This window comes from Penicillium digitatum, chromosome 1 (assembly GCF_016767815.1).
Source record: "Penicillium digitatum chromosome 1, complete sequence".
Taxonomy (NCBI): Eukaryota; Fungi; Ascomycota; class Eurotiomycetes; order Eurotiales; family Aspergillaceae; genus Penicillium; species Penicillium digitatum.
Window position 1 is genome coordinate 3,468,223 of NC_089384.1, and position 26,764 is coordinate 3,494,986.

The 26,764-nt window shown below is 49.4% G+C and overlaps 10 protein-coding genes across 10 annotated transcripts; 5 read left to right on the top strand and 5 right to left on the bottom strand.

Annotated features, from left to right (window-relative positions):
• Positions 1-1,158: 1,158 nt before the first annotated feature.
• On the bottom strand, positions 1,159-1,835 carry Pdw03_3524 (Mitochondrial membrane fission protein (Fis1), putative; the record flags this gene model as incomplete). Its single annotated transcript, XM_014676607.1, has 4 exons — positions 1,159-1,488; positions 1,569-1,662; positions 1,740-1,758; positions 1,820-1,835. 4 exons carry the CDS (start codon positions 1,833-1,835, stop codon positions 1,159-1,161), a joined length of 459 nt encoding a protein of 152 aa, XP_014532093.1.
• Positions 1,836-2,092: 257 nt separating this feature from the next.
• On the top strand, positions 2,093-2,808 carry Pdw03_3525 (putative kinetochore protein spc24; the record flags this gene model as incomplete). The annotated part of the gene is made up of 3 exons (XM_014676606.1): positions 2,093-2,119; positions 2,180-2,577; positions 2,631-2,808. The coding sequence occupies 3 exons, from the start codon at positions 2,093-2,095 to the stop codon at positions 2,806-2,808; spliced, it is 603 nt and encodes a 200-aa protein (XP_014532092.1).
• Positions 2,809-3,010: 202 nt separating this feature from the next.
• Pdw03_3526 (Endonuclease TnsA, N-terminal/resolvase Hjc/tRNA endonuclease, C-terminal) lies at positions 3,011-3,985 on the bottom strand (the record flags this gene model as incomplete). Its single annotated transcript, XM_014676605.1, has 1 exon — positions 3,011-3,985. One exon carries the CDS (start codon positions 3,983-3,985, stop codon positions 3,011-3,013), a length of 975 nt encoding a protein of 324 aa, XP_014532091.1.
• A 129-nt stretch (positions 3,986-4,114) lies between these two features.
• Positions 4,115-4,774, top strand: Pdw03_3527 (RNA polymerase II transcription mediator complex subunit Srb7, putative; the record flags this gene model as incomplete). Its single annotated transcript, XM_014676604.1, has 2 exons — positions 4,115-4,156; positions 4,217-4,774. The coding sequence occupies 2 exons, from the start codon at positions 4,115-4,117 to the stop codon at positions 4,772-4,774; spliced, it is 600 nt and encodes a 199-aa protein (XP_014532090.1).
• Positions 4,775-6,459: 1,685 nt separating this feature from the next.
• On the bottom strand, positions 6,460-10,304 carry Pdw03_3528 (SNF2 family helicase/ATPase, putative; the record flags this gene model as incomplete). The annotated part of the gene is made up of 3 exons (XM_014676603.2): positions 6,460-9,242; positions 9,308-9,775; positions 10,241-10,304. 3 exons carry the CDS (start codon positions 10,302-10,304, stop codon positions 6,460-6,462), a joined length of 3,315 nt encoding a protein of 1,104 aa, XP_014532089.2.
• A 1,930-nt stretch (positions 10,305-12,234) lies between these two features.
• Positions 12,235-14,601, bottom strand: Pdw03_3529 (Phosphatidylinositol 4-kinase type II subunit alpha, putative; the record flags this gene model as incomplete). Its single annotated transcript, XM_066100516.1, has 3 exons — positions 12,235-12,502; positions 12,566-13,050; positions 13,105-14,601. The coding sequence occupies 3 exons, from the start codon at positions 14,599-14,601 to the stop codon at positions 12,235-12,237; spliced, it is 2,250 nt and encodes a 749-aa protein (XP_065955916.1).
• Positions 14,602-15,392: 791 nt separating this feature from the next.
• On the top strand, positions 15,393-17,518 carry Pdw03_3530 (Zinc finger, NHR/GATA-type; the record flags this gene model as incomplete). The annotated part of the gene is made up of 6 exons (XM_014676601.2): positions 15,393-15,598; positions 15,662-15,692; positions 15,750-16,078; positions 16,246-16,336; positions 16,564-16,749; positions 16,850-17,518. The coding sequence occupies 6 exons, from the start codon at positions 15,393-15,395 to the stop codon at positions 17,516-17,518; spliced, it is 1,512 nt and encodes a 503-aa protein (XP_014532087.2).
• A 970-nt stretch (positions 17,519-18,488) lies between these two features.
• Positions 18,489-20,239, bottom strand: Pdw03_3531 (Major facilitator superfamily domain, general substrate transporter; the record flags this gene model as incomplete). Its single annotated transcript, XM_014676600.2, has 5 exons — positions 18,489-19,681; positions 19,732-19,836; positions 19,888-20,020; positions 20,071-20,142; positions 20,201-20,239. 5 exons carry the CDS (start codon positions 20,237-20,239, stop codon positions 18,489-18,491), a joined length of 1,542 nt encoding a protein of 513 aa, XP_014532086.2.
• Positions 20,240-21,653: 1,414 nt separating this feature from the next.
• On the top strand, positions 21,654-23,271 carry Pdw03_3532 (TMS membrane protein/tumor differentially expressed protein; the record flags this gene model as incomplete). Its single annotated transcript, XM_014676599.2, has 4 exons — positions 21,654-21,704; positions 21,784-21,863; positions 21,918-22,506; positions 22,555-23,271. 4 exons carry the CDS (start codon positions 21,654-21,656, stop codon positions 23,269-23,271), a joined length of 1,437 nt encoding a protein of 478 aa, XP_014532085.2.
• A 264-nt stretch (positions 23,272-23,535) lies between these two features.
• Pdw03_3533 (DNA mismatch repair protein (Pms1), putative) lies at positions 23,536-26,715 on the top strand (the record flags this gene model as incomplete). The annotated part of the gene is made up of 4 exons (XM_014676598.1): positions 23,536-23,574; positions 23,630-23,726; positions 23,790-23,876; positions 23,936-26,715. The coding sequence occupies 4 exons, from the start codon at positions 23,536-23,538 to the stop codon at positions 26,713-26,715; spliced, it is 3,003 nt and encodes a 1,000-aa protein (XP_014532084.1).
• Between the last annotated feature and the right edge of the window lie 49 nt (positions 26,716-26,764).

The following is a 26,764-nucleotide window of genomic DNA, read 5'->3' on the forward strand; positions in this document are numbered from 1 at the left end:
TATCACCACCTTCATGACCAGGTTCATCTTAGGGCCTGGAGTAGTAAGTAGATCAGGACTAAGCCAGTGAAACCGTAACTTCTAGTACTGCTCGCAGAGTCCATTCAGGACTTCTTCAACTTGAATTGCAATCAAAATAAACCTTCATGATGAACTCCAGCCAATTCATGTTTCCCCAGAAATTCAAGCTAGGAAAAAACTCGGGATTCAACATTATAGCTCACTCGTTTTGGCGAGGACTGTTGGAAAAAAAAAGAGGTTGCCTTTCTTCCGCCGTACAACATCAGAAGCGGCGTTGTGCATGCTTTTAGTACACCACGATCGGTCCCACAGGCGCCCTCAGTCTTGAAGGAGGCGACGTCTATGTCATCCGCAATGCAGGTGGCAGAACATCAGATTCATTACGCAGTATCATCATTTCGCAGCTGCTGCTCGGCACCCGCGAGGTCGTTATCGTGCACTATGTCCATCACCCCTGCAGACCATTGAGACTGAGCCTCAATCCTGGCATACATCTCATCAAGATTTGAATTATTTGCTGACTATTCTCTGGCAAACTGTGGAACGCTCACCTTCACCAACGAGGGAATCAGAGACAAGATTCGTGCGTACCTGAACCAGAATGCCGACCACACTGCGTTTTGCCCTTCGGGGATGTCAAGCAGAGTGTTCGGGATGACATTCAGATCTTGAAGGATAGTCCTCTTTTCTTGAATGTTCCAATCACAGTTCATGTGTACAAAGTTGAGACTGGGAAGATCATTCAGGTGGGAGAATCAGTAAATGACAGTCTCAAAAGTGCAGTATGGTGAGTTTCGATCCTAAGGCAAATGCTGCATAGCAATTAATGAATGTGACAAAGTCGCTTTGCGAATAGAAACAGATTTATGCATGCATCAAATGAATTTCGGGTCATGTACGATTGGCAGGTATGTAGCATAGCACTAACCTATTTGCTGGTGACTTGAAAAGAGAGAGATAGTGAGAGTAGAGACAAAGATACAACGCCCTCGGATGCTCCGACAAAAAAAAAAAAAATCGCCAACGGCCAATGAATCAGATCCCACACAAAAAATATACATAGGTGGTTATACTCCAGACAGACACCTCATTCGGCTGTCACGGCCTTTTCAGGCCACGCCAATCCGTAACGAGCGTTTATCGGCCTCTGGCTCCCTTGATCACTAGACTACCAACCACACCCGCGATTAGAGCCAGTCCACTCACAATCGCGACGCCAACAAGACCCTCCTTGGTGACTTTATCATCGATGAGTGACCCAAGGCTGGCAGCCTGGAGGTTTGCGGGCTCCTTCTTTAGAAGCAAATCATTGTATCGGCGGGCCTCGCCATAGTTGCCTAGCTTGAAGTTGCCGAGGGCCAGATAATAGAGACATTCGCGTCGCCGCTCCGGAGCTCCGCGGAAGATCTCTGAAAGCAGGCGAACACCTTCTTGCTGCTCGGAACGGATGTTGGATTTGATTAGACCCTGAAAACAACATCACCCCCGCATAGGCGGGGAGTAGCGGTTAGTCTGGGCACACTTGACTAAAGATAGATAGAACTTACCCATGCGTAGTTAAATTTCGTCTGGATCCCGACATAGTCGCCTTCTTTCTCGTATTGCGCTCTGAGGACCTGTAGCTCGGCGGGTTTCAAGGGACTGTGTCCGTGGCAGTCACGTCAGTTCTTAAATTTCTAAACATCTTTGATTCGCTGATTTATTCGCGGAAAACAAACCTTTCCGCATCTGCGGCATCTAGAGGGGAAAAGCAAGTCAGTTCTCAAGCATCAGACATCAGTTGGAACAAACCACGTACATGGAAGGTTAGACATGGCGAGACAGGGAGTTGGTGGGTTTGAGACGGATTAGTTTTGCCCAGAACAAAAGATCCAATTAATCAATAACGGTTCGTCAGAAGTTAATAGTCGTGGTCGCGTTAGGCGAGAAGGTAAAAGCGAGGGTGGAGAAATCACAGACACAACGTCACTTTGCGGAGGAGCAACAACTGTGGCGGTGCTGTGGCTGTTGCTGCCGCAACAAACCCAAAACAACCAACTTTCCACCTCGACACCTGTTTACCACCGACACCATGTTGCTCGACGAGGACCCTGGAACTGTATGTGCTACTCTCTGTACTCACATAAATGAGGCTTAATGACTTTACTGACGGGCTCAGCTTATCCACCACACGATCGGCAACTTTAACATCCACCCCGATAAACAAGCCATCACACGCATCAATGACTCGCTTGCAACCCTGCAGCAATCGCGCGACCTGCGCATTCGCGAGGCCGAGTCGGCCATGCGAAAACTTTCACGCCACCTGAAATCCTTATCTACACAACATGAGGAAGCCGTAGCCGTGCACGACTCGGGCAAACACGCGGCGGAGATTGTGGAGTTGGACACCAAGAAGTTTCGCATTGCCAAGGCTGCATCAGAACTCGAAATTGAAAGCGAACGCCTGGAGAGTGAGCTGGAAATGCTCAAGGAAAGACTGGTTGACCTAGAGTCCCAGGGTCTCGAAGGCGATGAAGCAACCCGGCGCGAGCGTGAGGCAGATGATGCGACAATGTGCGTGCCTATATCCTCGTCTTGGATAGACCCTCTTGCTAACATCTATTTAGTTTGCGGCTTAAGATCTATCGTTCCCTCGGTGTTGATATCGAGCCCGATGAGGCAGGCAACTTCAACAAAGCGGTTATTCGCAATAGCCGCAAGGGCGATGTTCACGTCGTCAATATCGACCCGAAATTCTCCCGCTTCTTCTACGCAAACTACTTTTGGTCAACGATGCAAGGATGATAATGGCGAAAGACGGGTTTGTGGGTGTCTGTGCTCTCTGGCGTTAATTTTTTTTGTTGGAGGCTGAAAGCCATGTCTTTGTATTGTTGTTGGTGTTTTTATACCCTTGGATTATTTTCTGTCATGAGTCGTACCATTGATTTTTATACATTCCAGCCATGTGACTGCCTAAAAATAGCAAGTTTGTTGGGTGATAAAGCGTTCACTCAGCTGTCGGCTGCTGCTGTAGCCGCTCTTGTAAAGCTTGAATGACCTTCTTCCGGTCTGCGTCCGATATTGTCCTCTCAAACAATTGAGCAGATACATCATGTGGTAAAACTCTTTCTAAAGCATCCAGCAGCTCTCCCTTCTGGATTTCCGACAAGTCTATACCCCAGGATGCGACCCATTGCTCGGCGAAATCGGCAAGGTTTTGCTCCACCCGGTCCATGTCTGGGATATCACATCCATCCCAGTTCAATAGCATTTCCTTTGTAACCGAGCCAGACTCGGCATTTTCTCTGATTCCATATCGTGTTTCCACGCTTAGAGGGCCAACCCCAAGTTCCTCTGCACGGGCATTCCAAAGTGCCTGCTTCAAGGTTCCGTCTCGTTCGATCATCATCCAGAACAATGGAAATGTGCTCCGAGCTAGTGTATCACGAACTCCTTTGGTTGCCTCGCGCGGGCTCACCAACACGCCAACCGTCTCGTCCGTGCGCCACCCGACAGGTGCCTGGCGGAAGGTTCCTTCTAGCTCGCGGACGACATTCGGGCCCAGTTTGGTCTTCAATGATTTGCATTGTACTAGAACCCGGAGTGCACGCTCTCGTTCCCGCTCCGGGAGGTGCCAAGTGCCAACGAGATCGATGCCGGCGTCGTCGCGACCGCCGATGCGGTTGAGGCTTAGCGCATAACGACGTAGTGTTTGGAGAACGGTATACTCGTAGTGCGTACCGACATGTACCGTACTCGTTTCTGGGAGAGAAAGATGCTCGGCGTAGGAGAGGAATGTCTTCAGGTCGTTGTGGTGTTGCGAGGGCGGAGATGGGGCCGAGGGGAGTTTAAAGAGCCGGCGGGTAAAGGGTGTCAGCTCATGATAAACCCTGGAGCTGGAAAAGCTGCGACGGGCATTCGATTTGAATATCAAGGGAGAGCATCTGGCAGCAAGGCCATGGCGTAGTTGCAACAGGCGCATTGAGTGATGTGAGGGAGAAAAGCCCGGCTCACCGCATTGCAGTGTCTCTCCGCATTTGCTCCGGACATTTGCTTGTCGTTCGCAAGCTACTCCACGCTCTTTTTATCATTTAATTTTCGAGTCGCTAACATGGCTGACATCCTCACACAGCTCCAGACTTGCCTGGATCAGGTAAAAAATGTCTCAGTGGCACCTACATTCAAACTCTTACTCACCATACGAGCAAAATAGCTCGCAACACAATTCTACGCAACACTTGGCTATCTCATAACATACCACGACAATGTCCCCACAACACCACCACCAAATGTCCCCAACGCAGTGCCAGCCCTAGCCAAGATCACCAAGAACTCGTCGTTACCACCGGTCCCAGCAGCCATCGCAAATAAAGTGGGGGGTTCAGCCGCCGTTACAGGAAATGCATCACCCCCGCATGCGCCTCCCCAGCAACCCGGAGCTGCGCCAGGGAAAGCAACAGGTACTGACGATCCGAATATTCCACCCGCTCCAGACTCACCCAGCACATTTGCGAGCCGGCAACGGGAACTTGCGCGCGATCTCATTATCAAGGAACAACAGATCGAGTACCTTATCTCTGTGCTTCCTGGGATTGGCGCCTCTGAGGCTGAGCAAGAGACCAGAATCCGGGAACTGGAGACAGAGCTTAGAGATGTTGAGAAGGAACGTGCTGCGAAAGTGCGGGAGTTAAAGAAGTTGAGAACTCGGCTGGAGGATGTTCTCGGCGCTGTCGCTGTGGGTATCCATGGGGATGGGTATGCTCCAAAGTGATTCTGTGGGTTCTCGGGACAATACTATTTACTTAGAACTTCGGAGTGATCTAAGACAGATAGGACTAGTGTGGGCTTTTTATTTCCCTTGCTGAATTCTCGGCATTATGTGATGGGTCTTTCACCCGATTGCACAGACAGATGAATAAATCTCACGAATCCCACATGATGATACCATTCTAATTTCTTCCAATCTTGCGATGGAGTCTTTTTGAAACGCTTATTTCTGATTTCGAGACCTAGAATGATTCTGTTTTTCGTGTATTGGCCCGAGGCCGGTTTGTACATGGCCTAGCTAATCAAGCATGTTACATTCCAAGCTTGGGCTCGATATTGACGTTTTAGTCGCTTGTCGCTTTGAGTTGATGGGATGGATAACTATAAAATGTGGTTCCTTCATATACATCCCTCCCTCCAATCTGCAATTTATTGGGCTTTATCAGCAACCTGATTCTCCGCAAGGTCAATTGTGGGTTAACTCCTTGATGTCGGCATTGAACAACGCTGTCTGATGTTAAGTGGAACGAGCCATGATTTCTATGTGTTCGATTCAGTCATTATAATCCAACCACATAAAGGCGTGTCTTGTATGGCTAGCTATCTCTCGACTAGTGTGCAAAAAAGAAGCGGTAGAATCGCTATAAGAGAAGCAGCGTTTTGGCCGTCAGTGAGCCAAGAATATAGGGTGATATTGATTTTGAAAGGGGTATAGGCTGATAGGTAGAGAGACAGATTCCGATTAGAAGTAACGAAAGAAGGTGAGATCAAAAAGATTGTTTAATGCAGTGTTCTAGGGAACATTACTGACAGACGATGATTAGATCTAGGTTACGACCTGGATCTAACTACAATAATTGTAGACTGTGCCTTGGGTCTACGCCGGCGGTATTGTGACTTGAAGGTGGATGTTAGCATCAGTTTCGTATAAATTGACTTGGACGGTATCTCAAAGTTAGAAAGGTCAGTTTCTCTCGGGGCAGACATTGTTCGCCATTTAGGGAGATCTCTATGCATTGTGATGCACGTGCCCACATTTTCCAATATTGTTTATGTACCAAGTAGTGTCATAAGCAGACTGAACCAGATAAGGTAACCAGAGAAAAGTCACTCGATCAATCCGAGTACAGTGTGGTATACATGTAAGGCCTGTTGACTCGGAAAAACATAGTTCGTGGTGACTCTTCTATTGGAGGGCATCTGCTATACGAAGAGCATGAACGATCCTATTCTACTCAGGGACCAGGTTCCAACTCCTCCTATATACTCTTGTTGGAAGTGAATTAAAGAGCATAGAGTCTAGTGATGCAAATGAAGATGTTTAAAGACATTGAATGGCACACGCAGAAAAGAAAAAAAGAGTTATACGGTTAAAGCAAGCAGACCCGTGAATAGAACGAGCTTGAAAACTTCACCGCAAACTGGAAAAAGAAAAAAAGAAAACAAGAAAAAAAACCGACCCGCGTATGATCATAAGGAGAGAGAAAAAAATGGAATATAAATGCTAACGCCTTCTCCTTTTCCGGGTATCAAGAAACGAAACCAGTGAGCCACCGGCATTAGGGAAGAAACAAGAAAGGAAAAAAAAAAGGTCAAGAAATCAAATGGAAACCTGGAGGAAAAACGCAGAGGTAAATGGGAAAGTGAAGTATGCTTTTTGCACGCATAGCTGGAAGATGAAAAAAAATTTTACTTGAAGAGATTGCGGTATTCACGCATGCGAGCTTCTTGGGTCTCTCGCTTGTCCCGCTTTACGCGATTCAAGCTCGTGTCAGCCATCTCTTGCTTCTTCTTGGCGAGTTCCATGATCTTCTCCTCAATGCTGCCTTTCATAACGAACTGGAACGTTTGCACAGGGCGAGTTTGGCCAAGGCGATGAACACGGTCAATCGCTTGAGCAACGGCCGCTGGGTTGTACTGGGGTTCCATGATGAAAACACGCGAGGCAGAGGTGAGATTCAGTGCCACACCACCGGCACCGATAGTGGCCAGAAGAACTGTGATGTTGTCATTGTTGGCGAATTCCTCCAGTGCTTTGGTGCGTGCTGCAAGGCTCATGGTACCATCGAGTCGGGCATACCCGTCTAGTCCATTGTTATGCAAGGCGACCTCAATGAGATCCAGGTGCGAGGTCCATCCAGAGAACACAACACTCTTGATGGGTGACTCGCCTTTGAGCTTCTTGCTATCTTCAACACTGTCCTTGAGATGGTTGACCAGTGCAGTGGTTTTGGTGTGCGGTCCTTCATATTCACCCAGATTCTTACCCAGCTTCCGGGTTTGTCGTTCACTTTCCTTTTGGGCCTCGTATTCTTCAAAGCCAGCTGGGGTTATGGTCGAGTATTTCATGTGAACCCAACCTTCGCATCTGGGGCAACGGGTCTCGGTGTCGAGAGACGAATCAAATGCTTGTTTCCAGCCAGAGAAGCAACCGGGGCAGAAAATATCGCAGCATGGCAGGGCAAAAGCCATTGGAGAATTACGGGCGACAGCTCCCATGGAATTCAGAGGTTCGTCGAGTTCTCGATTGCAGTTGCCACACCGGGGGACTGAGGCTTGTTGCATCAGGCTGAAAATTTCATATGCCTTCTTGTCTATGGCTGCCGGGGATTGGTCTTGTTCGCCATCCTCCAGATCAATTGCATCGGTAACAGATAATCCCTTGGCTCTCTCCCTGTCGGAATTGTCAAGAAGCTCTTTACCATGTGCACTGACTTGGCGGAGAATCATCATGGCTTTCAAAACATGGTGATACATGCGGCCACCCATCTTGCGCATCTCCTCACCAGCAATGACACTCATCATCACATTCGATTCCGCGCGGAAGAAGTCATGCAATTGCCGTTCTTTCTCACTGAATTCTAGTTTGACGATCTTGTCTGTTCTGGGTGGCAGATCGATTTTGTCCTTGACTCTGCGCAAGGTAAATGAATCCACCAGAACTCGTAACCTGGCAAGCACATTGGGGTCACCATTTTTGACTGGGCTAGATACATGTTGGGAAAATTGGCTCCGTTGGTCGTAAGGAGCGATGCGTAAAAACTTAGTCACAGAGAGGAGATCTTCCATGCGATTCTGGATTGGGGTTCCGGTAACTGACCACCGACGTTCGGAGTTGAGTCCAAGGATGGCCTTGGTCTGTGCCGCATTTTGCTCTCTGATGATATGAGCTTCATCAAGAACAATCCGGAACATGTTCATCTTCGTCAAAGGACTGAGTTTTCCACTTTTGGCGCCACGCCCCGAGATCTCGCTGAGAATGGTGCTGTATGTCGTGATGATGATATCGTACTCGGATAGTACCTTGAAATCAGTGATGCGTGATGGACCATGAAAGATATAGTATCTGATGCAGCGTAATTTGAGATGGTCTGTGATCTGTGTGACCCAGTTGCTCACTGCACTCAACGGAACAACTAAAAGTGTTGTCCGTGTGTTGCGGATTCCTGGAGCTCGGCGAACAAGGGCAGGATCAGGAGCCATCCCAGTCCAGTCTTCAGCTAACCCAAGCGATGACGTGATTAACGAAAGAATGCTCAGAGTCTTGCCCAGTCCCATCATGTCGGCCAACAAGCCGCCAAGGGCCTCCTCGGGCTTTTGCTCTGAGATCATTCCAGTGATGATTTCACGATACTGAGTTTTCCCATTGGGTGCACGTTCCATTCGCCACAAGGAGTTGTTGTCTTCTTCTTTTCGGCCAAATTTGCGCGGCTTTTCTTTTTCTGTCATGAACCACAGGGCTTGCTTTTGATGATGCAGCATTGGTGTCTTGATGTGATGAGATGGCTCCATGGTCGGAATATTCGCATTGGCGAGCTGGTCAAACATCTTCATGACTGCATCATTGGCCTCTTCGGCAGTTCGCGCTTCATATCGGACACCTGACCCTGGGCGAGACAGCCCAGAGTTTTTGGCGGCAACGCTTGCAGCGGCAAGCTGGCGTCGGCTCTCTGCGTGCGGGTTGAACACCGTAGTTCCCTTGTCCACGGAATTTGGAGTTCCCAGCCAGATGTTGCGGTGGGATAGGAAGTTTCCAACAGCGTCTGCGTGCTTTCTTTGGCCGTAGATATTGAGGGTTGCACGCCAGAGTCCTGAGGTGGGACCCCAAATTTTTTCATTCGGTGAGGTTCTCCGGATATCCAATAGAGCGTTTACATCGATGATTTTTGTTTCGGAGTCCAGGAGCGGACACAGTCCTTGTGCTGTTTTAGGGTCAATTGTACCAAACACTTTCCCGTGAGGGTCCGCGACGTTGATCTGTAAATTGCCTTTCACCGGCTGGCGTTGCAGGTCTAATTTGATAGACGGCCAGGCGTGGGACCAGTCGGTGAAAACAGAGTGTCCTGGTCTTGGGACTGTGTGGGAAACGATCATTGCGTTTTCAACTTTGCCGAAGCACACACGCTGGGTGCTGAGATCTGTTGAACCGGTGCACAGGACTTCATCATCGTCCTTAGGCGTGTTGGGAATGTCTAAAGCAAAATTAGTTTTAATTCAAACAGAATCAGAGAAAACAAGAGTAATAAAACAATTATACCTGCTGTCAAATCTACCACGCTGGGTGTAGTGGAAACTGAGGTTTGCTTCAAATTATTCTCTTTCATCCACTTCCCAAGCCCGCTATCTCCAGGGATCGAGACGGGTGTTTTCGCCATGTTCGGTTTGTCTTCCACATCATGCTCAGTTTTGATCTTCTTCGCCGGTTGTTTCTTCCGCTTTTCAACGCCATAGATGTTTTCGATCAAATTGGGACGGTAGATGTTGTCTTCTTCGTCACTCATCTCGTGGTGACTTCTTTTCGTGTCGCTTTCGTTCTCTTCATCATGGGTGGTGCTGAACTGCACAGTCAGACTGGATTCCGACTTCACAGCCGGGGTAGAGATTCCGGACGCTGTATTTGGAGACGTGCGAATAGTGGGTTGATGAAAGCGTGCAGCAGCTAGGGTGCCCGCGGGGGCCATGGGAGAGGCAGGAGATGAACCATTTGCCGGCTGTTTTCCTGGATCTTTCAAAAGTAAGCCTTGGGCATCCGTCGGGTCTAGAAGCATGGGGTCTGCCGGGGGATAAGTAACAAGAGGTGGTATATTGTGGGAAGAAAGGCTCGAAGATAGACCCGGCGAATTGGGAGCACAAGGGGGGGAAGAGTCAGCTGGACCAAGAAGCTTTGTGTGCATAATAGAAGTATCCATCTGAGGGGCAGAAAGAACACATGATTCAGCTGGAGGTATCATATCCATGGGCATGGACTTAGTATCCATCTTAGTGCCAAGATGAACAGGGGCCTCAGGCAAGTCATGAAGATCACTAGGCATGGCCGAGGTGTCCATTGTGTGAAGCGTATAAACATAGGACGAAGTGCCAGGGGAATTAGTCCTAGACTCGAATTTCTCAGAGGGAAAATCGTACGAAATAGCGACGGCATCCAAGGAAGGCAAATCACTCGCTGGGGAAGAAGAAAAGGGAGAATTACCACTGCCTTGGGCTTGTCTTTTAAATCCCTTAGGATTCAGGAGCATCGCAGCATGAGATGCCATAATGTCTCAATCGCGGGCGAGAACTCCAGGATTTGGTTTGGTCGGATTCAAGTTTGGGCAGTGCTGTGAAAGCGAACTGATGGAAGCCAGTTGATGAGATAAGCAACAGGGACGGTTTTTCTTTTCATCTGTTGTGGATGAATTAGGGACCGAGTTCCTTCAGACTGGACAACTTTATGTCCAAGCTCAATTTGAGAAGGATCCGTAGCGGTATCAGGTGGGTTGGGATGAGATTTAGGCGGTTGCGGTTTGGGATCAATTATCCGCCCTTGCTTGTTTGTTGTAGGTTTTTCTGGTGAGGGCAGATCAGTCAAGTTCAAGGCCTTTAAACCTTGATGTTACGTATCAAAATCAAATATTAATGCCGCAGCTGAGTGATTACGCAAGTTGTCTGGCAAACGAAAGGTGCGTCTTCCAGACGCGAGAGTCGCGGAATGTCCGACCTCATTGAAAGTGAGAGATGCTGAAGAGAATCCCGGGCAACACTAGTTGCGCTGTTGCATTGGCCGTCAACGTATATATCCCAAGGGAAATCACGTCGTTTTCCTGGTCGCAATCCAGTCGGCGCCTTGTCGTTTGCCTCGTCGAATGAATCGTGATTAGGTTCGGAGGCGGCTCTTGTGTTGGTCAAGGGGAGTATCCTTGACCTAGAGTGTTCTCGCCGTGAGTCTGTCGGCTTGCGCGACTTCTTTGCTCCAAGTCAGTCGTGTCGTTGGAAACTCAAAATGACGAAGTTGTTCCTTCGCTGAACTCGGTGCCTCGGAGAAACCCGCCGATAAGATCTTATCAGTCCGCGCACGCTCATAGTATAGAACGCAGCCTTGGAAGTACTTAAATGAATGTCAATTTACAACGTAGAGAAAAGCTGGAAAGTTGACGAGTCCAAGAAGAATGTTTAAAAACATAAGAGAGCAAAAAAAATTATGTACTTCAACGCGCGGCATGGATATATGAGGGCCCGAGCTCCCCACTATGTCCCAGGTCATCTTCTATAGAATGTGGGGATACATTGGATCTTGAGGCTTGGGTACTTTTTTTTTGTAATACCTTGAGGGTATATGCTATGTTTATTTGTAATTGCTGTTTTGCACTTAAAGCCGTTTTTAACGCTGGTAAGTGGGACATTTGAAAAGAACGCAACTAAGAGAAAACGTCAAAAAAGAGTAGCAAGAAGACTGACTACCAAGAAGATATGTCTCAAGGCCGTAAATGCGGCCGAGTGTTCTTGTTTGCAAATATGTAGCCATCTAGATATGTGAATGGTCACATTTGTGGATCGCTTATCTGTTTCAGCCTAGCCTAGGCGTGTTTGCGATGTCTAAGATGATGTCTCACAAAACAATGTCATCAAACAGTTGGCGAAGTCTTGCATAAGTGACTATGGCGTCAACCCCCGGCTTTTATTTTTCAACACTCTGAGATAGTGCGGACTTTTGGGGCACCAGAAATCAAGTAGTGGTTATCCCTACTCCAGCCAGGGTTAGGAGTCATATCTTGTTATATGTGGCAGGGTTACATCTATGCCGCCACCGGCTTACCTGTTTAATAACTGTAGCTGATCTAAGAGAATCAATGATAAAGGTATCTTAGAATTAAGTCTCGTCAATATGCTACATGAGGTAGATCGCCTAATCAATGCGCCACAGCCTAAGGCCACCCTGACAGCCAGAGAATGTCTATATACAACACGGGAACCTCCCAAGTCATGAGCGTGTCCAGCAAAGGACTCGTGTGAAATGTCACAGGAAAAAAAAGGCACAGTCGAAATCGTGAACAAAAAATTGTGAACCGTTTCCGTAAGGACGGGGACCCAACAAATACCCCCGAGAAGACAACGCCGCAGAAGATGGCTGCAAATTAGATGAAAATGAAGATAATGCAAGAAGTAGAAAAGTGAAAAGCGCAAAGGGTAGTATGGCACAATCTGACCTTAACACCAAGTGAAAACAGGATTTTTGCTCTTGACCGCTTCCAGGCGCTCGACTATCACCTTACGCTGGTTGCCTTCCATGCCCTCTGCAACTGCATAGCCAAGGTCACCTTCGAGATCATCGCTGCCAAATGTGTTAACATGAGGGACGCGGAAGGCCATGGCATCGCTATCTTTGCGATTCTTTTGCTCGCGGGAAGGAAGTGAAGCCCATCTATCTAGAGAGCCCTCGATGTTTCGGCCGCCAAAGTCATTTACGGTCGCAGGACTACCGACAGAACCATCAGCACGTTCGCTGTCAGCGTCAGGTCGACCACGGGTGAGTTCGAACCGGTTTGGATTGGGTAAATCGCTTGCCGACGAATTCAATCCCAATAAATCGTACTCAAGAATTGGTTGGGAAGACGCGGATGCACCAATATCCATCTCTTCTTCGTCAGGGTCGTAATTCATGGATTTGTTCCTTTGCTTGTCTGTGGAAGGCGCGCGCATCGGAATAGCAACGGGGACATCAACCAAGTCATCCCATACACAGACTCGGGTCCGTCGAGTCAGCTCAAGCGGGCCATGATCCGGTTGCTTCAATGTTTCCACCACGTTCCATGCTTGGCCTTTCATGACAGCGATTTGTCGAGCGAACATGCTCTCTTTAAAATCGTCATCTTGTGCAAAGACACTTCGCAAGGCCATCTGTGTGCCACTCCACCAGGCTGTGGATGTCAGCAACGGAAGGAAATGGTCACGGGTTCGCTGCGAGAAGGGTTGTCCGATCAAGGAAACTGGTAGGAAAAGCCAACCGAAGGGAAAACTGCGCCACTACAAATTGTTAGAGTTGGAAAGTAACAATTACAGGTGAGTGCGAAAACTTACGGCATCTGGATGTTTCCATGGCCAGGACAGACTGTTGTCAATGGCACCAAGCTGAACAGAAGCTGACTGTCCCGGTGAGGCTAGTGGAGTTCCCGTGCGACTGATAGCCATCATTGCTTCATGCCGCTTGTATGGGTGAAAGGAGGGATTGTGGGTGCCATTTGAATTCACGGAAAGAGGACGAGCTGGGGGCATAATCTCGTCTTCATCGTAGTTGGGCTGTGGTCCAGTTTGTTTTGGAGGCTCTGCCACGATGGAAACCTGCTCTGTCCCCCAGTCAATCTTGACCATCCAGTTGTCCAGACCTCGATCGGTATTTCGCATGATATAATCCAGAATCACAAGCTTCTCTAACTCCTCACGGAAGGATTGCTTGAGATTCTCTGTCCAGTAGAATCGGCGCTCAGCACTCTCGTTCCGCGACCCAGCGGGCGAGGGCACATAGCCTGAATCTTCGTCATACTCGTCGTCTGACTGTGCCCCCGATGGACGACAGGCCTCATTCCATGGTCGCTTCTTGCGCTTTGGGGCATCCTGGGTGCGGAATCCAGTATTCGTCTGGTCAGGCCAGGGATGTTCCCGGAGGAAAATGTTGGCGTCCTTGAATCCCTTGAGGAAGACTTGGAAGCTGCCAGCCTTAGGAGGCAAAACTTTTTTGCCTTTCCAAGCTTTTCTCCGATCCCAGAAATCGTAGAAGAACGACCTCGAAGATAGTCGTACAATACCGGTATAGGGGACAAGGTTCGTGCGCAGGCGGGAATCGAGAACATATGCGGCTGCTTCGGAGACATAGGAGAGATTGGGAATGAGACATGCGCGGCCGAAGAAGCAGGGGAACAAGTTGCGGTGAATCCATTTTGTCCATTTGGGGTTTCGTGAGGCGTACGGCTCTTCATCTTTCGGCTTGAACACACCAACTACTTTCCCTTCGGGGTTTCGAGCAAAGTAGCTGCCCGAGCTTCCTTGTGAGATCATCCGAGGATGTACGTCCATTTCAATTGCAAGGCGCACACTTTCGATGATCTCCTCGTACTCGGCGCGGGCCCGCCGTTGCTGACCCTCAAACTCATCTGACTCGAGAGCTTCGGCGCTCACGGGGATAACTCCGGGAGGTGCCTGGAAGACTGAATGGTAAATCTCCAGCCTCTCTTCCTCATAGCTTTTGCCCTTGACACGGTTGATCTTGAATTTGGAGGCAATCTCGTCCGCCCATTTTTCGAGACGCGCATTGATGGCTTTGATATCCACCCCGGAATTACGACGACCTCGAGAATGCTGAAAACCACTGTGTCTGCGTCGATGGCCTGGGGGAGTTTGGAGACCGGACGCCTGCATCTGGGCTCTGGAGGAGATGGGAGCGTATCGGGGAGCGGAGGTGGACGCTGTTGAGAACGCACCAATGTCTTCGTCTTCTGACTCATCGTGAAGGCAGCCCCGTTCCTCTTCGGCCTGAGCGAGCCGGGCATATCCAGAGGTGGCAGGACGGGTCTTTGACATTGTGATTGAAGAGGGTGGTTGGATCTATGGAAGACGAAAACAGGCAAACAGACTCGTAGGAAAATGAGAGGAAGGCTGGCAAAAGAACGAAAAGACGCCAAAAGAGGTTAATCCATCACAGAGTAGAGAAGAGAAGAGGATACCACTGGTGGATAGAGTAGAGAGTTGATAGAGTGAAGGCAGCTGAATTAAGTGTCACCTATGTTCGGACGCCCTAGGGGGCGTCCCGAAAGTACGGTTACAGCGAATTTACACGGGCGGTGGCGTAATGAGTGGCAGAATGCAGAAAAGTGTGTGAGGTGGGCAGGTCCACCTTGTCAATTACCGTTATACAATTACGCACCGCCACACTATGTCTCCACCCCCTAATCAAAGATTCTCCATGAATGGATGCATCAAGTACTCCGTAGTACTCCGTAACTAACTGTGCTGTATATTTAAAGAGCCCTGGAGCTTGGCTAGAACCATCGTTTATCTCCATATGGCACCCCTCTATGGTAAATTGGAATATTGAGGGGATGACAATTCCATATTAACGGTCAATGTTGGTAAATCCGCCACGCTGGCAAATATCCGCTTTGGTGCAGGAAATTTTGTACGCATAAACCCCGTCTAGGAGTTGATCGCCCGTAATCAAATCAGATCGCGCAGAATGGGCTGCGCTTCCTGCCATTAAGAGGCTGGGGCCCGTAGAATGGAGAGGCAAAATAGAGCAGGTTGATTGAACAGAATACATCTTTTACGAGGCAAAAAATCGAAATGTTGGCGCTTCTAACATGCCGTATTAAATAATGGTTGACACTGGGGCAAGCGTTATCCCGATTGTTATTATCGCGTCTTATCGTCAATCTCAATTCTGCATCCTCTCTCAACCCCTACCCTCACCTATCCTCGACCATCATGTCGTTAAATTAAATCTTCATTCTTTTTTGGAGGTATTATTAACTACTTCAGACACGATCATTGTTGGGAAGTTTAATCCTCTCCCTTCTCTCCGGTATCCATAATCACTGTTCGAAACTTGACTTCGAATCATTCACTGAGGAATTCTCTTATATAGACCCATTGACTCTGAGTCCTGCTCCGAGTCCGTTTTCCTAATCGCATCCACCGTGCGACTCGTTTGATATCTACTGGTTCCCCTTCAGTTCGGTCTAGGACCGAATTTCAATCGACACCTACCTCTCCCCTCCACGGTGGCTTCCACCCTCTATCGGGCGTCGCCCATCGACCCGGCTCTCAAATCTGGAACTCCACAGGAGCGCGAGTTCCCTTACGACTTGTCCGTCGAGAACTCTTCCACCCATCACGCGTCCAGCGGATCCATACCGTTTTTAACGACACTACCAGATATCAAGAGCGTGACCAAATTCGGCCCAGGTGAGAGCGACGGATACCCAGGCTCTTCTGTTAGCACATCGCTTCCTGGACTCGCGGCTCTAGCCTCGGTCGCTTCAGCGCCAACCTCTAATCTTCGGTGCGTTGATACCTCATACCAATCCTAAGTGAAAACCCCACATGGATCTTTTGATGATCTATTTTATTTCCGTAATCTTCAATCGGGGCCTGGAGAGCAGTAATCCGGCCCCTCACAAAAATTCGAATCAAATGGCTAATCCAAATATCTTTCCTCCCTGTTTTTAGTTCATCCAGTGATGCGAGTATGAGTATGGCAAATATGACCTACGCTACATCATCACCGGCAGCTACGACTGGAGGACAAGGGAGTGGACCTGTAAGTGTGAAATATGCCTTGTATCAAGAAACTGTTATCGGAGCGCCTGAGGTCTTATCTCTGGGGAGTTATCAAAAGTCTTGGCGCCACTCGATCCGTGCACCCGCTTTTTCCCTTTCCTTATCGACTCAAATCTCTCACAATCTTATCATCCTCTTCCTCTTCCCAACTTCTATACCCTCATAATGGCGACCACATTGACTGACGACAAGCGACCTCAATTACAGCCCGTTTGCCAAAATTGTGGTACCTCTACCACTCCCCTGTGGCGTAGGGACGAGCTTGGTTCAGTCCTCTGCAATGCATGTGGACTCTTCTTGAAACTGCATGGCCGACCTCGTCCGATAAGCTTGAAAACAGATGTGATTAAAAGTCGCAATCGCGTGAAGACCGGCCAGGGCCCTAAGCGCAAGGTGAGTTCGCGATTAAAAAATTTTCCCCCCGGTCCCCCTGCCTCCAAGTTCCACCTCTCTTAGATAAGAAAATGCGCTAATCGAGATTACGATTTCGTAGTCTGGCGGCCCTGTCGATACCAATGGAATTCCGCCCCGATCTGAAGCGGGTACCCCTCCCCTCGGCTCGCATGGATACCGTCGCGCGTCGCGCAGGATGTCCTCGGGTCATTCGGATCGTTCCAACTCCCCCGTTTCCCGGACCGAGACACCTGGCTTTGGCTCGATGCACGCGCACAACTCGAATATCGCGCCGCAGCACATGTTCGACAGCGTTACTCTGGGAGACAACATGAACCCTTCCAACGGCCTTCCCTCCCGCCAGATGCGTCAACCCTCTCCCTCGGCTGTCGACCGCCAACTTGATTCCCCCCACACATTCGAAAGCCTCCTGGCCCTCAACACATCCCTGAAGACACGCGTCAGTGAACTTGAGTTTGTCAACGAGCTCTTCCGCGGCCGCGTGACGGAACTCGAACAGAGTGACGCTAGCGCCCGTCGATCGGAGATGATTGTACGAGACTCTGAGGTTCGTCTGAGACGGTCTCTCGAGGATGCCCAGCGCCGTGAAGAGGACCTTAAGCGTCGTGTTAGCGACCTCGAACGCCAACTTGGTTCTAGTAGTGCTTGCGACGCCGAGTCCGGCGAGCCGGTCGCAAAAAAGATCCGGCTGTCGGATGTTGTGGAATCTGGCGAGGATGTACTGGTCAAATCTCCAAAGAGCGTCTAGACTTTGCGGTGCCCTGTTAATTCCGGCCCCTTTCCTACCTGCTTATTCACTCCATCATCGGTCCACGGGTAGTACAAGCTTTTGAACCTACATTACGCTTGCTGCTCTGCTCCAATCTCTGATATTCTTGATACCCTTCATGGCTCCTTCGTCATCACTGGCTGGAATTTTACCCAAAAAAAAGCTACTATTGAATGGTCTCAATTTCTCTTACTTTCTCATCTCCGGATGTCTCTCCAAACATCTTGTTTTAATTTGCTTTCCTTGCGGTGTGCTGTACGATGTCTTTCACTATGCTTCTAATACAAAACTTGATCCCCATCCTTCTCTTCTTCCGGAACTCCAGTGTCCGGAAGAAAAATAGATCTGTGATCTAAATGGGAAATGCCTTGTCGTCCGGGTGTTTTGCCTGGTATGTTTCTCTCAATGCGATAGTTGGTGCTTGCAATCATCATCTTTTCAATATGCTGCTTTAATAGAGCTATGCAACCGTTTTGATTGTTCACGCCAGCTTTGACAGGTCTGCGGGCCGGGTTTCTTTTTTGTTTCAAACGAAGGTTCTCGCTTTCTGTGTTGCGATATCTAAATGTATGCTAGGAGGGAAATGAAAGTGTTCAGCGAAATCTTAGACTCGTAGCAGTATCAAGAGCTCTTTTAAATTTTGTGCAGACGAGGTAGACATGAAGTTGAGAAGGGATATCTAAGGGTAGTTACCTCTTAGATCGAGACTGAGGCTACCTAGGTAACTACTTGGATAGGATAAATATAATGGCATGATCTCCAAATGTACAATATCAAAATTGACCAAGTCCTGGCCCATGGAAAGCTAATGTAAACCATGAGAAGTCATCACAAATCGCAACATTTCTAAGCAGATTTGCAAGAGAGAGAGCAATTCATATGCCCACGCTTGCCATGTAGGTCATTCTGCACCTAGATGATCCAAATTGACAGAAAAACCTTATCAAACTCACGCGAGCCGGTGATCTAGCTTCTTATTCATGAGGATTTCAATGTTCCTTTCGCGGATGATCGCCCATAGACAAACAGCGATACCAAACAAGCCGGAAACAAAAGTCATGAAATAGGCTGAGCGGTAGCAGCCCAGTCCATCAGGACACTCGCGGTCGCCATCATGGCGGACAACAGAGCGCCCATCGTATATGCTACCGTATATTAAATTGAAAACATTACCACTGAACACTGGGGCTAGTGTCATGACACCCCAATTCTGGGACAGGCCGCCGATGCCGAAAGTATGAGCGGTTAGGGAAGGGAAGACGCCAAACAGAAAGCCGTATGCGATTCCGGTGAAGCCGGAGACAACGACTAGGCTGTTCGGGTTGGAAATGGTAGTGCCAGCGAGCTGGGTCAGTGTGAAGACTACTGCGGACAAGAATAAACACCAGATACGGGACAAGCCGAGCTTCTTGACTAGCAGGTCAGAGCCGATGCCGCTAAATAGACGGCCGAGGAAGTTGCCGAAGGAAAGAATGGAGACGTGCATGACCTGGCGGTGCTGGATGAACAGGTCTGTTGCACTGTCGTCGTAGTATAACCAGAGTGCCTTCACGCTGTTGCCGATGTTGTTGATAGTCATCAAGCCAATGCCGGACAAGAGGGCCATAGTCAGGAAGAGCTGCCAGAACTCAACTTTGCGGAGCATAGCAAGACCTCTAATGTCATTTTGGTGCGCCTCGATAGCCACTTCATCTAAGAAGTCATCGTCAAGTGTGTCGAAAGAGGGTCGCGGGCGGTCATGCTTGGGTACCAAGGTGGAAGTCTCGTCGTCATTGGAGAATGCTCTGCCTTGGGAGTTCGAAGCAACTGAATGCGACCGCGCATGCGTGGGGTATTGTTCGCCATCAAAAGCGGTAGAACCACGTAGATCGGAGTCCTCTGGCACAGGTCGAAGGTCGCTGGTGTTGTGTTCGTGAGCGTTGTGTGGGATGGACGAGTACGTCTCGCTGGCGAGGATTCGAAGGAATGGAATTGAGGCAAAAGACAGAATCGAGGTCCCGAGAGCTAGAAGCAAAAGAAAGCGGCTGGTATCGTCCTTGAAAACGAGGGTCGATAGATTGGACCAGAACAGCGCGCTCAGTCCAAAGGCGGCCATCGGGAAAGCGGTTGCCGTGCCGCGGTGGTCGGGGAAGTTCGATGCCGCTGGAACCGTTAGGTCAACCCTATCAAGCAGAGCCCCTGAAGTAACACACCTGTTTTGATGGCACCTCCAAAAGCAGCGCAACCGCCCATGCCAGTAAGGAAAGCGAAAAAGCATAGGAAGACAACCGGCATCGATCCCTGGCCATTATCAAATGCTACAAAACATCAGAGCTGCGCCATTCGGACAGGGTAATATCTAGACACACCGATATAGATGGGGAAGTAGCCCAGGCCCAGGCAAACAGAGCCGATGAGTGAGACAAGTCGGGGACCGCGGGCATCTGTCAACAATCCCAATGGAATCCCCATCGCATACATCCCCAGGTTCCCCGCGACACCCTAGCGGTTGTTAAGACCCATTTCCTAGCACGGGATATGGGACAGCTCACTATAAAGTTGCTCTCAGTCGACGAAAGCTTCATTCGCTGCGCGAATTGTGGCGCCCACGCGGAGTATGCATACTGACACGGAGTTAAGCTTGACGGTTCTGAATGAGATAAGATCGGAGTTATCACGTACATTGGTTCCGCATGAAAGGGCGACCAGCGTCCCCGCCATGACGGAAACAATTCGGGCAGTTCGGTGGAGAGAGTTAGACATCATGTCGTTTCTCTGCCAATCGTTCTGGTTGATATCTTGTGCGATACAAAAGTTTTGGCGGCGGGAGTGGTCGATTAGGCCCTAGACAGATGTGAGGTCGACATCGGATACGGAAATGAAAGACGAAAAAGGTGAAAAGAGCGAATGGAGTGGGATAGGAGGAACTGAGGTAAGAAGGCCACTTGGGAATTATCACCTGGGCAGGAGCGTACACTCAAGGGAAGGACTTGGAGATGATCCCGGGGGCCGCGTGGTCGGAAGAGCCGTCGAGTAAGCGCCAAGGAAAGGGTGCTCCACGTCAATTAATATATATATACACGTATTAATACGATAGAGAATGAATTGATTTCTAGAATGTAAGGAAATTGAGGAGATAATGGAGATAATGGAGGTGAATGAAAAACAGAGGAATACTATGTAGTCTGTCGTCTTAGTCCTACGTTGCATCCTTGATAACAGACATCAAGATTATGCAAACCCGTCAAATCCTCCGGGATCGCGCGAATTGGGACTCGTCATAGTTTCAATAAGCCAAATGCACTTCCCCACACGCGATAAGGCGAACTAGATATCGAGCCTGGATTCCTAGGGGCCTCGGGGCCTGATTTACTCCGGAGTCACAATCATCAAAGCAATTCAAGTTCGTTGCATGTGACTTGTACCCTCTTCCCAGCGGTATCTATAAAGCATCGAACAATTCATGCCAGGGCAACCTTGCCAAGAGGCTTTTGAGCTTCACAATTTCACCTTCATCGTCAACTACCCCCCGGATTCATTGAGCAGAGAGAGAGAGAGAGAGAGAGTAGTTAATACCATAACAAAGGCAACCCATTGCTTCGTGTGTATCTGCGACATGGTAATAGCTGTCCGCTACGTATCCATATTCTATCTACATAGGGTCCTCCCTTCTACCACCGCATCTGATAACTCAATTTCTGTTGGGTTCTCTATGAATCTCCGATCTTGGCTGTCTGGCTTGAGATAAGGAAAATTCTCAACAAAGAGCATTCCTTTTGTTCATTGTAGATAATCTCACCAGGACCTAAGAACGGGCTTAAATGTCACACTGAACTAAGGTAGACCTTTGGAGCTCGTCTAGTGCTATTGTTGATAATGATGTCGAGGGGTATGCTGGACAGCGGGGGATGGAGAGGCTAATCCCAAATGGGCAGTGTGACATATAGACTTGACACGTGATCCAGCTTCGACTTAGAGACATTACGTAACATCCATCGGAAGCGGCCTCAGGTGATGATCATTAATCTGATCACTTGCCTCTCTCCACCCTCCCATCAATTCTTGATCTAGGTTCACTTCCAAAGTTGTAAATCAGGACTTGAACAGTGGGCTATTGGATATCTACACGCCCAAGATGGGTGCCCTCCTTTCCATTCCGCTGCTGGCCGTACCGAGTGTTGGTACAGTATGTTGTCGCCCACCAACCTCCAGTTCACCGATGTTCCAGTTGCATAGATAGCTAATTGTGCTTTCTCCCTCAACAGCTCTTGACAGTCGCATCATCATGCTGTGGAGCAGCGACATGTACTGCGGTCTGCAGCGCCTGCGGAAAGTTTCAAAACAGGTATCATTTACCAGCTGCCTAGTGCGCAGAACCTCAAACTAACTAGGACGACAGTATGGCGACGAGAATAGCCTATGCATTCATCCTTTTGATCAATTCCATACTCTCCTGGATAATGCTGACACCATGGGCCCTGAAAAAATTGCAACATTTGACATTAGATTATATGGAGATACGATGCGACGGGAAGGAATGTCACGGTTGGGTCGCGGTCCATCGTATCAACTTCGCCCTCGGTCTCTTCCATTTGATCTTCGCCCTTTTGCTTCTCGGGGTTGAAAGCTCGAAAGATGCTCGCGCTGCTCTCCAGAATGGGTTTTGGGGTCCGAAAGTCATCCTCTGGTTGGCTTTTATCGTCATGTCGTTCTTTATCCCCGAACCCTTCTTTTTCGTCTACGGAAACTACATCGCATTCTTCTGCGCCATGCTTTTCCTGCTATTGGGGTTGATCCTTCTTGTAGACCTTGCACATTCTTGGGCGGAGCTATGCCTGCAGAAGATTGAAGACAGCAACTCTCGTGTGTGGCGCGGTCTACTTGTTGGCTCGACCCTGGGCATGTACTTGGCATCTTTCGTCATGACAATCCTGATGTACATCTTCTTCGCCAACAGCGGTTGCTCTATGAACCAGGCTGCTATCACCGTATGCATCCCTCGCACCGAATCTTGTTACCCAGCTGACTCGTTGCAGATTAACCTGGTCGTGTTTTTAATCATCTCTTTCGTTTCCGTTCAACCAGCAGTGCAAGAATCGAACTCTCGCGCAGGACTGGCTCAAGCCGCAATGGTCACTGTCTACTGCACTTACCTCACCATGTCTGCCGTTTCGATGGAACCGGATGACAAGCACTGCAACCCTCTTATCCGGTCCCGCGGAACCAGGACTGCCACTATCGTCCTCGGTGCGATTGTCACTATGCTGACCATCGCATATACCACCACGCGCGCTGCAACCCAAGGAATTGCCTTGGGGTCGAAGGGGGGTCACAGCTACATTCAGCTGGGCACAGATGACAATGAGCACGGTTTGGTGACCCAACAACCAAACTCCCGTCGGGAGATGCGCGCTGAAGTTCTCCGGGCCGCTGTCGAGAGCGGCAGTCTTCCTGCGAGTGCCCTGGATGATAGTGATGATGAGGATGACTATGACACTGCGAAGGACGATGAGCGTGGCTCAACCCAATACAATTACTCGCTCTTCCACATTATCTTCTTCCTCGCCACGACATGGGTGGCCACATTGTTAGTCCAGGGACTGACGCTGGAGACCACGACAGATTTCGCACCGGTGGGCCGCACATACTGGGCCAGCTGGGTGAAGATCGTTAGCTCCTGGGTCTGCTATGCTATCTATCTGTGGACTCTGGTCGCACCTGTCATGCTACCGGATCGCTTTGGTGTTTATTAGTTTTTTGTATTGATTTTCGCGTTAAGAGCGATGGTGTTGCTCCTGCGTCCTCTATTTTGATTTATATGCGCAATTGCAGTGCCTGAAATTCGCAAACGAACTTATCCATACCATTGTAGCGCAATTAAAACCTCATTGGGCAAAGTAGAACCGGGGCGTTGTCGAAGGTAAAGAGCTGTCTGCCCCACTGGCCCACGGTGGTCTTGGCAAAACCCACGCGTTAAGTGAGACGCGTGCCAACTTATCCTCTGCAGACATCATGGGATGAAGATGGCGACAATCCAAGCCATCGAGGCTCGCTCTGTATGAAATCAGATGTCGTTCCGCAAAGCCCCAATCTGATCAGCGGATTCTTTAGGTACACCAAATCCAATCGGGTCAAGTCATTGTTGACTTGTGCTCTGTCGCCAAAGAGCTTGTCGAAAACAGTCTGGATGCTGGCGCAACGACGATCGGTAGGTGCATAAATTTCCGGATGTGGTTTGTGACCGATTTTCTGATGATTTCGGGGGTTTTAGAGGTCCGGTTCAAAAATAATGGTCTGGACCTAATTGAGGTCCAAGATAACGGCAGCGGGATCTCGCCGGAGAACTATGAGAACGTCGGTGAGTTGGCACCTCTGTCTTGGTACATGGTGCTTCAACTGATTCACTCTTCCTCGTAGCATTGAAGCATTATACCTCAAAACTGTCGTCGTACGATGACCTCTCGAGCCTGCACACCTTCGGTTTCCGGGGCGAGGCGATATCCTCACTCTGCGCGTTGGCCGACTTCCATCTCGTTACGGCACAAGAAAAGCAGGTTCCCCGCGCGAATCGACTCGATTTTGAACAATCTGGGAAACTCCGGAAGACACAGATCGTGGCTGGGCAGAAAGGAACGACTGCATCGGTAGAAGGCATCTTCAAGCGGCTTCCAGTGCGTCGACGAGAATTGGAGAAGAACATCAAGCGGGAATATGGGAAGGTTCTGAATCTGCTACATGCGTACGCGTGCATTAGCACTGGGGTCCGGTTCAGCGTCAGAAACACTGTTGGCAAGACACGGAATGTGGTGGTCTTTTCTACAAATGGAAATAAGACTACCAAGGAGAATATTGCCAATGTTTATGGTGCCAAAACAATATCTGCCCTGATATCTCTTGATCTAGAGCTGGAGTTTCAGCCTGCCACGGCCACTAAACGGGCCGGCGATGATCAACTGAGTAAAATTCAGGTCCGAGGCCACATCTCGCGACCTGTATTCGGCGAGGGCCGTCAGACTCCGGATCGTCAGATGTTCTTTGTCAACTCGCGGCCATGTGGCTTGCCGCAGATTCAGAAGGCGTTCAACGAAATTTACAAGTCGTTCAACGTCTCGCAGTCGGCGTTTATCTTTGCGGACTTTCAGATGGATACAAACGCTTACGATGTCAACGTTTCGCCTGATAAGCGTCAGATTCTACTTCACGATGCGGGGGCTATGATTGATACGCTCAAAATTTCTCTTACGCAACTCTTTGAGGATGCGGACCAAACTGTGCCACAGTCATTGGTCAAATCCAAGCCTTTGCCAAAACAGCAACCACTGGCATCCCTTCCAGGGTTCGTCACCGCTCGGGAACTGAGTGAAAATCGTGGTCTTGGAAGTCCAAGTCAAGATCAGACGAACGACAGCTCGGCGGATACTCCAGGGGTGAGTGAACGGAGTACGATTCAGCGTTTCTCGAGCTCCCAAGCGGGCATGGATAGTGCGCAGGCCACGCCATCTCCGGCTCGTTCAATGAGAACACCTCGCGCTGCTACCAATCGCTCTTTGATGTCAATGCCGGCCCCAAGTGAGCTAGAAACGCCTGCTGCGGCGATCTCTGACGATGAACTTTTCGTCCGAGAAGCCGCCCAGGAGGAGCTTGAGCCAACCCTAATCTCTCAAGAACCCTCGTCACAGCCATCAGCCCCTGATGAGACTCCATCTCACGCTCGTGGAGACCCAGCAGAAACCCCCAATATTGTCCAAAATGCCTTCGACAGAATGCGTCCACGACGAGAACCCGCCGAACTAGCGACCATCACTATTGGCAACCGTACCATAACATCCATGGTCGGTAATGGTCCTCCGCGAAAACGATTCGCAGAAGATCCACCTCTCATGAGAGAGCTGCCCCGACGGAAAAGGCGGATACACACACCATCACGCCCTAACATCTTCGGTGAGCATATGAAAACGTTTGCTGCGCCTGGGTCACAACTGGATGACGATGAAGATGACCAAATTGAAGAAAACGCAGATGACGTTATAAGTGAAATCGAGGGCACACAAGATGCCGAGCAAGAACCTGAAGACAAAGGCTCTCCTTCCCCCGAGGATATCGACTATGTTCCGGACCACGGTGCAGTTCGATCAGAAGTCGAAAACATTGAGGCAGAAGACAAAGACACTGCCGCAGATGAAAATCTCGACGAAGCCGAGAAAAAGGCGCAGGAAGAAGCTACAGTTCAACGCCTCATCCATCGAGCCGAGGAAACCGCTGTGCTTCCCCAAGAAAACAGCGTGAACCGTGCAAAGAAAATGAGCAAGGGCGCTACGCATCGTGATGCGACTACACAGCTTGTTGGCACGATCGACGGGTCTCTTTCACGTCTCCAATCTCAACTCATCACATTGAAAAAGACCATGCAAGCGGGCACCAAGAAAACGAAAGAGGAAGCCATTGATTTTGGTGAGAAAACCGCCGAGGACAAGCTTTCACTGACTGTAAGCAAGACCGATTTCGCACACATGCGTATCATCGGCCAGTTCAACTTGGGGTTCATCATCGCAGTCCGTCCAGGAGAAGACCGCGATGAGCTCTTCATCATCGACCAGCATGCCTCCGATGAGAAATTTAACTTTGAGCGCCTGCAAGCTGAAACCGTGGTGCAAAATCAGCGTCTCGTCCGTCCGCAACGTCTCGATCTCACTGCCGTTGAAGAAGAGGTTGTCCTTGAGAATCGTGCCGCTCTTGAAAAGAACGGTTTCCTCGTGACCGTCGACGAAAGCGGCGATGAGCCTATCGGTCGTCGATGTCAACTGGTCTCGTTGCCGCTCAGCAAGGAGGTGGTATTCGGTGTGCGCGATCTGGAGGAACTAATTGTGTTGCTGTCGGAGTCACTTTCGACGTCGAATGGAGCATCGATCCCACGACCAAGTAAAGTGCGCAAAATGTTTGCTATGCGCGCTTGTCGCTCAAGTATCATGATTGGGAAGACCTTGACGAGCCGCCAGATGGAACGAGTTGTTCAGAACATGGGTACTATCGACAAACCGTGGAACTGCCCTCATGGTCGACCGACCATGCGGCACTTGATGAGTTTGGGCCAGTGGGATGAATGGAATGAATTTCGGGAAACCGAAGGACTCGACCCTTGGAAACAATACTTGGAAGGAGAAGGCGACGAGGAAGGAGACGAAGAAGACGAGCCATAATCCATCACGATACCCTGTGCACGCTCTAGATGTTCTAACCAGAACAACC